We start from the raw sequence: 8,479 nt of genomic DNA on the forward strand, positions 1-8,479 counted from the left end.
AAGGATTGACCCTCTAAACTGTGGCCTAATGTTGACTAGCAGACCTTTTGATCTGAAAAGGAGGTGTGTGTATGTGTGTGTGTGTGTGTGTGTGTGTGTGTGTGTGTGTGTGTGTGTGTGTGTGTGTGTGTGTGTGTGTGTGTGTGTGTGTGTGTGTGTTTGAAACTTTAAACGTCAGTCTATTAGAACAAAGATTTCAGGACAACTCATTAACCTTTCTACATGTTTATTAGAAACATTTACAACATTAATTCAGTCACATGAATTAAAGAGCAGCTTTGAATGTGAGGTAACATCATTTCACAGACGAGACATGAACAAGGTGGTTTCAATGACATTAAAACACACACAGTTTAAATTAATGGGCTTCCAACCCCACGTGGACAGCCATGTGAACACAGTATGTAGGACAGTCCCCCAAGCAGTAGTATCGATTTATCAAAGTCCACAGCAGCAGCAGCTGAACGTGCATGTAAATGTATGCGCAGCAGTGTGTCTGCCTCAACTGTCCTTCCTCTTAACAGTGTTTCAGTGTGATATCCGGGTGTAAAGGCCGGGAAATCCCTGAATGCCCGGTTTTGTGTGTATGTGTGTGTGTACTGGTTTATGGTCAACTGTTAACCACTTCACTTCTTCTCTGTCTGACTCAAGTCTCTTTCTGCTGATTCACACATACACACACTTTGAGTCAGCGGCAGTCACTTGTTTGGACTCATTAAACTGAAGGTGAATCACCAGGAAACAAAAAGCAACACAACCAGTTCCCCTTCGGGTTCTTCCTCAAACTTTCCGCCGTCTCTCTTGCAGGCCCGCTTCTTCTCCTTGTGTGCTTTGTTGTTATCTGTGGGGGCTTTACAAGCCCGGCAGGCACACTGTGATTGACCGGAGAGCTCGGACCAGTGCCCCGGTAATCCCACTGTCCCGGGACTGCTGATGTAGGTCAGCTCCGCGGTGCGCAAAGGGATCACAGCGCCCTTATAGGTTAACGAGGAGTAGAGAATCACTCCGCTCTAAAGTCCCCATAGGAGGCTAATTTCTCCCTCCATCTGTTCAGAAGGCAGGTATAACCCGATTTAGAGACAAAGTGGTCAGGGACTCCCCGGCGCGACAGCTGCCGAGTGGGACCTCATACCTCTCTTCCCCGGGCTCCAGCCTCGCCCTCTTACTCGGGAGGAAGTCAGGCGCCGCCGACGCCTTCCCTCGGCGTTTCCTGGACTGCTTGGCAGGGCTTAAGTTCTCTTTGTCCTCTATGATTTCGCTATCACACCCGTCCTCCGTGTTGTCAGGCTCCTCTGGAGCCGTTTCGGTTGAGTTAAGTACCGGCTGGGGTTCTGGCTGAGGCTCTGGTAGCCGGGTTTGTTCCCCTGGGCTGGAGCTGGTGTCCATCGGCTCCTCCGGAGCTGACTGCGCCCCGCTCAGGACCTCGCTCTCCCGGGAAGAGTGATAGATGTCCCGGGCAGACCTCATGACCAGGGAGAGTAGGAGGCTCCGGTGAAGTCTCAGTCCTCCTCTCTGGGTCCTGGAGGCGTACAGCTTGCTTATAGACACGGCCAGGATCCGCCTGGCTTCGATGTTCACTTCCATTGCTGTTGTGGCACTCATTGTTTTTCTGTGCGTAATTGCGCACCGTTGTTTTGGCACTTTAACCAAAGGCGAAAGGCTGAGTTTAACTTTAGTTTCTAGCTTGTATTCTATCTTAGCTCAGACTCCGGCTCTTCTCCGTTTGTTGTCATCTGAGAAATGAGAGCGTGTGAGTAGCAGGGTGGTGTTTTATTTCCTCTCTGACGTAATGTGGACTTCATTCCTCTGTAAGTGACAAACAGGCGCCGCCCACACCTGATGTAGCTGTAGCAGCAGCACACACACACACACACACACACACACACACACACACACACACACACACACACACACACCATCTGTTCTGTCTAGCATTCCTTCCTCACAGTTTTGTCTTGTATTACTTGGATATCTTTCCCTTAGCTGTAATCAACTTGAATGGTGCTTTGGTTTCTAGTAACATATTTTCTTTTTATCATTTTCAAACTTTTCCATAAAACATTTTAAATATGTCAAACATGGTCTCAATGTTTGATGCATATTTTATTCAAAAATATTTCTAAGACATTTTATTTTATTATCATTGTAGGCTTAAATCGCCCTTTACTAACTATCTATCTATCTATCTATCTATCTATCTATCTATCTATCTATCTATCTATCTATCTATCTATCTATCTATCTATCTATCTATCTAAAAAACTTGCTCGTGGCAACTTTACGAGCAGAGGTTTGAAACATGAGAGGCTATTGAGCACATCAGATGTCAGATGTGCTGCCTGGTGTTTAAGGATGTTTTTGAATGTAAAGTACCTTTAAAAAGCAATAAATGAAGAATGGTAATTGAGCAGCGTGAGATTAACCGCTGTTTACATTCGGGTAAAAACCCAGGCAGCAATTCGAAGAACTGACGTGGGAAAAGGAAGTGTGTTCAGTTTCTCGTGAGTTTTGGCTCCTCCTCTATATCACACAAGCACACAGAGCAGCATACTCGTGACTTCAGAGGACATTCCGTTGACTTACATGACTAGCTGTACTGTAACCATAACTAGCCCAGAGTGCTTGTTGTCTAAACTTAGCCCCAGTCCCAAACTTAAACCTTCAGATCTGACCAACTTGTTGTGTGTTTGTCACTTTAGCATGAAGACGCTCTATAACTAGCTTTAGGTCCCCACAACAGGAGTAACGCCTGGACCACACACTCATGCGCTCGCCGCGTCATTCACTCACACGTTCTGCCTCCATATATGGCTCATCCGGTAGCCTGGGAACGCGCACAGTGGAAAAGCCGTGACGCGAACGCGCAACCGCAGCCCTTCCTCCCCACGGTCCCCTCTGTCTCTGTGTGCCCGGTGGCGGTGGTGGCGTCATCTGTACTCCATATATGGAGTTATCACCGGTGTAAATAAGGTTACTTAGCAGCTGTACGACCGAAGTCAAACGGCAGGAGCCTTTCTGTCCGTGCTGCTTTCAGGTCCCATTGGAAATATGTTATCTTAGCCTAACAGCGCAGAAAAGCCTCAGATTCTGCAGGGAGAAATGCGTAATAGAAGTCTTTCCAGAGAGCAAACGGATGTGCACGCACTTTTTTTTTCTACAAAAACGCTTAAATGCAAATTCTGGGTCAGTTTAAGGTTAATACGTGGGGATGATGGACTGTATATAAAAGATGGACACAGCTTTGTGACATTATCAATATATTTGTAAATTTGTGTTTTAAACTAAACTTGAACTAAAAAGCAGAAAAATGAATTTCTTATACTTTGAAGCATCTCACTGTGTGTGTGTGTGTGTGTGTGTGTGTGTGTGTGTGTGTGTGTGTGTGTGTGTGTGTGTGTGTGTGTGGAGGGGTGTGTGGGGGAGGACAGAAATAGTAAAGCAATCAAACAAAATGAACTCATACACCTGAAATCAGGCAAATTCCATAACTTAGTACAACTACAGTTATGCCCTCTCGTCAGGCACTCATTTTCATTTTTTTTTACGCCCACACGTAACTCTGCCTGTCACACAACTGCAAGTCAGTGCAGTATAATCATTGGCGCGGCATCCCAATTACACTCGTTATCACTAACACTGGTAATCATCGCCCTCAAGTGCTGTAAAACATGCAAGCGGTAACCATGGAAACGTTTCCCATCACTGCTTTTCCTTCCCTGATGATGTGGACATGGCACCAGAAACACAAACAATATATTGGATACAGCTTGCACTGCATGCACTGTCTTCTTTGTTATTCCAACTATACAATTTACTGGATGTGTAAAAGAATAGGGGCAATAAAGTGGGCTGCAATAGCTGCAATATATTTTTATGACTTTGCCAACAAAACATTGTCGTTTTAGCTGGTTGCTTTACATTTGATAGATTTTACTTTACACTTGGGTAAAAGAATAGAATTAGAAGATCACAAAGATGTTATCAGAGATCGCTTTAAATGTTCAGAAAAGCAAATGATCAAAGTTTATTGCTACTTGCAAGAATGCAAGTAGCAATAAACTACTTGCATTCTTTCTTTCAACAATCACGTAAGTTTTTGGTCTGAATCAGTAAAAATTGTAAAAAAATAAACTGATTTGTTGTTAGCAGTTTGTTTTTGTTTTTTTTATAATCACATTTTACTCCTAGTATGCACGTTTAATGAGCTATATAAGCTGAGCAGATCTTAAGCAAAGAAAACAACTAAACATGACTTCACTTGAGGTCTGTGGATCCGTCGCTATGGTGACAATGTTATGTGAGATTATACTTACACTGCCTCTGCCTAAGGCCAAATGTGAAGCGGGGAGTGTGAGTTGGTGTGTGTGTGTGTGTGCGCAGCAGACTAGAGGGCAGGGCCTGCTTTTTCACTGCGCAGTAATTCTTTGTATAGGTTACAGTAAACAGTGGTTGGTAGTGCTGGGAGATGACCTAGTTGGCAAAGCAGACTACAGGTGGAAAGCATAGAAACAGTTGCTACAATGAACATTATATAATGGCTGAGATTTTATTAACATATGCCTACATTTTAAAGCGCCATAGCTGCTATCGTCTATTTTTTAAGGACGGTTGTTAATGCTCTTCAGTAGGATATCCACAGTCAAGGGAAAGAGAAAGTACACCCTATTTTAATCCCAAAGTTTTACCTATCAGGACAATAAAAAATAATTTAGTCCTTCCCAAATTAAAAAAATATATATATAGATAAATACAACCTTAGATAAACAACAGTGCATGACACATATTACACCACGTCGTCATCTGACAAAAGCTGAACCAAAATGTGGAAGCAGTGTGTGAAAATCTAAGAAAAATACAAGTACACCCCATGACTCAATAACTGTTAGAAGCATTTTTAGCAGCAATAATTTGAAGCATTTGTTTTCTGCACGACTTCATCACACTCACACATTGTTGTGGAGGGCTTTTGGCCCGCTCTTCTTGACAGTGTAGCTTCAGTTCATTGACAGTTGCAGGCATTCATATTTACACAACTCTTTTAAGGTCCCACCGTAGCATTTCAGTCAGGCTGTTTCCTGTTGTAGATTTGCTGGTGTTCTCGAGATCATTGCCATGTTATATGACCCAGTTTTTTCCAACGTTTGCTGTCAGACAGATGTGACACTGCAATACTTTGGTAAACAGAGGAGTTCGCCGTTGACTCAGTGACTGCAAGGCGTCCAAGTCCTGTGGTTGCAGAATAGGTCTAAATCACCCCTCCTCCACTTTGCTTGACAGTGGAGGTGTTTATACTGATCTGCTGTGTTTAGTTTCCAGCAAACATTGCCCTGTGTATTATGGCTAAACATCTCCACTTTGGTCTTGTCTGTCCACAGGACATTGATCCAGAAGTCTTGTGATTTGTTCAGCTTTGCAAACCAAGCTGCCGTGGGGTTTTTTTTTTTGGGTTTTTTTAGATAGAAGAGTCTTTCTCCTGGCAACCCTTCCAAACAAGCCATACTGGTTCAGTCTTTGTCTAAATGTGCTGTCGTGAACTTCAATGTTTCGCATACCGGCTGAGGCCGGTCTGAGAGTCTGAGATGTAGCTCTTGGGACTTTTGCAGTTTCTCTTAGCATTGCTTGGTCGGACTTTGGAGTATATTTGCTTAGACCACCACTCCTGCGGAGATTGACAACTGTCTTCAATCTTTGAATAATCTTTCTCATTGTAGAATGACAGACTTCATTTTGTCTGAAAATGCCCCATAACCCATCCCAAGCTGATGGGCAGCAACTTCTTCTTTAATTCCATTGTAGAGGTTTTTCCTCCTCGCCGTTGTGTTATCACACACCCAAATGCTCCAGATCAGCGAACTTTCAAAACCTCTGCTTTTTCTTAGTTGCTCACTCTTGCTGATGATCAGTTTGTCTTTACCTGATTTTAAGACCTGCTGAGAAACCTGCTGTAAATCCAAAAGCACACACACACTCTCTACTTATTAGGTTGCAGCTTTACAAACTCTATTTTTATTTGAGTGCAACTTTGATTGAACATTTCCTCCGGGTAAACAAAGTAATTACTTTAGGAAAAGATATAAATAAATCTTATAAAGTTTGTATCTGTCTTGTGTGAAACTTGTATGAAAAGCATACAAGAGTGAAAACAGATATAAGATCCCTTGAAAAATTATATAAATGAAACTTGTATGTTTTGGATACTTACTAAAACAATATATGAAAGTAATGAGAAAGTGGCCACTTTCATGAGTAAACCATATAAGCCTTATATGATTCAGTATAGGCCACATCTTATGCAAGTCTTTTATAAATTTTTACTATTTCTTTTCCATATGGGAAGCGGAAAATAAATCTGAATTGATTCTTATATGCAACAGTCGCACACTCAGGTGTTTCCTTTTTCCAGTCCCAGCATCTCTGTTGTGAACTGCTTTTGTCTGTTTCAGTAGGAAAGCTTCTATAGATTAGCACATCTCCTTCTGAGCTACACATTTCTTGTGAGGCCCACATGTACTGTCACTTCCCATCATGCGCTTCCCATGAGACACTGAAAACAACACACACAAAATAAAAAAATAAAGCAAAACACACAGTTATAAGTACTCTTGCAGTCTTCTGTGTAACTGCACTTCCTTTTCTTTGTGCTAGTGTTCGTAACAATGCAACAAAATCTGCAATAATACCTGCTTTCTCACGAGCCAGTGGATAAATGGCAGACGTTTAGACAGCTTTGAAAAGCAGATGCAGTTTCTCAATAGAGCTGATTTACACTTGGCTCTGATTCTTGACAAAGGATTAACTGTGTGATAACCAAGAAATCATTTTTTACTTTTTATTTTTGTTAATTTTGTAACCAAAAGCTGCAAACACCCTGTGGTTCCAGCATCCTTGACTTTAAATCAGTGCCTCGACAAAAACAAGTGGTTTAAATAAATCACCTCGGTCTGCGAGGAAGTGCGAACGCACTTAGCAGCAGCAAGTTGCATTAGGTCATTCTTACTGGGAGCACTTAAAGGCACCACAAAGGAATGGGTCAGACTTCTATATTTAGACTCGCTTCTCTGACTGTTTTTTCCTGCTTGTTGACTCTGAGCCAGTTTCCCTTTTTATACCGGCATGATTTGGTTGAGTTCAGATCTTGTTTTGTTCCGCTAAAGAAGATTTTCCTGCTACATCACGGTGTTAGGGTAAAAATGAGTCAAGGTTTCCATCAAAGGCAGATCTGCCTTCAGCTGAGCTGGACAGTACTGAAGCAACGGCGACAGATCGAGTGACAGAACGAATGGAATTTGTAAGAATCAGAAACGTGTCCTCGTATCAGTTTTTTATCAAAGGGGTTTTTGAAGGTATTTTCCTCTTATTCAAACAGAACGTGGAAGGATGGTGGACATGAAACTGTACAGACTACAACTAGTTTTAAAGCATATTTGTGAAAAGTTTGTGACTGTGTTGTGCTGTATAATCACTAACTGTGTGGCAGGGGCTCAAACATTTGTCTGCCTAATGATGGTCCAGAAATGTGTTTACATATGACGCACACATAAACAAAGAGCAGGGCTTCTAAATGCAACAGAGGGAGACAGTTTTCCAAACGACGAAAATGAAAGCTTTTTGGATAATAAAGGCATTCAAACTTTGATTCTTCTTTCTTGTGTGCGTGTGTTTACATGTGCAATGGTTACCTCTCTATTTGTTTGTGGAATTTGTAAATCTAGATAAGCTTTTATGACATCACATTTATGACACGCTAACTGAAAGCCTGGGATAGTACCGGCTATGCGAACACAACAGCACTTTAAGTCAACTTGTGACTTGTGTGTAAATGTTGACTTGGTGCTATTACCCCTCAAAAACTTGGGGTCACTTACAAAAAACCCTGGTTTTAAAAGAGAAGATCTTTACCTAATATGATGTGAAACTGGTCAGAAATATTGTAGATGATGAGTAGTTATTACTGGAATCAGAATCAGTGATCGTATTCCATTGAAATTCTGTTTCAATGTGTTTATGATCCTCGGTGGAATATCTATGTGTACATAGGCCCGCTGTCTACAACCACTCCTGTGTTCCAGTGACACATAGCTAATGACCTCCCACAGCTAGTGGGAGGTCATCAAGTTAAAAGGCATACTGATAATCAGAAAACCCCCTTTTCCAACTATGTAAGCATGACTAAAACATGTTGTGATTAAAGATACAATTACTTGTATCTTTAAGCTTCGACGTTTGTGCAATTGATTGCAGTCGGAAAATGGACGATAAGAAGAGACTATTTTCTGACCTTTCACAATCAAATCAAATCTTCAAAACAAAGAAATGAAGTCTATTCCACAAGGGGGGAAAATACGATTTCATACTACAGTTTCATCTAGACGAGAACAGGATGCCTCACTGGTCCTTATTAAATGACACCTAGAAGAGCCAGATTTCAGTGTTTTTTAAAAAGGAGTAGTACACCATGTTTCCCAAACACAGGGGGGAA

At 41.9% G+C, this 8,479-nt stretch overlaps 1 protein-coding gene across 1 annotated transcript; it reads right to left on the reverse strand.

Annotated features, from left to right (window-relative positions):
- Positions 1-217: 217 nt before the first annotated feature.
- Positions 218-1,726, reverse strand: ier2b (immediate early response 2b). Its single transcript, XM_085355564.1, has one exon. The coding sequence runs from the start codon at positions 1,600-1,602 to the stop codon at positions 1,051-1,053; it is 552 nt and encodes a 183-aa protein (XP_085211690.1). The 5' UTR covers positions 1,603-1,726; the 3' UTR covers positions 218-1,050.
- Positions 1,727-8,479: the final 6,753 nt, after the last annotated feature.

Source organism: Diplotaxodon limnothrissa, linkage group LG6, assembly GCF_057381915.1.
Source record: "Diplotaxodon limnothrissa isolate DT_005_m linkage group LG6, D_limnothrissa_male_GT1.1, whole genome shotgun sequence".
In the NCBI taxonomy this organism is placed as follows: domain Eukaryota; kingdom Metazoa; phylum Chordata; class Actinopteri; order Cichliformes; family Cichlidae; genus Diplotaxodon; species Diplotaxodon limnothrissa.

Bases quoted from the DNA above. Each gene is read 5' to 3' on its own strand.
- ier2b (XM_085355564.1), bottom strand. From the start codon at position 1,602: ATGAGTGCCACAACAGCAATGGAAGTGAACATCGAAGCCAGGCGGATC.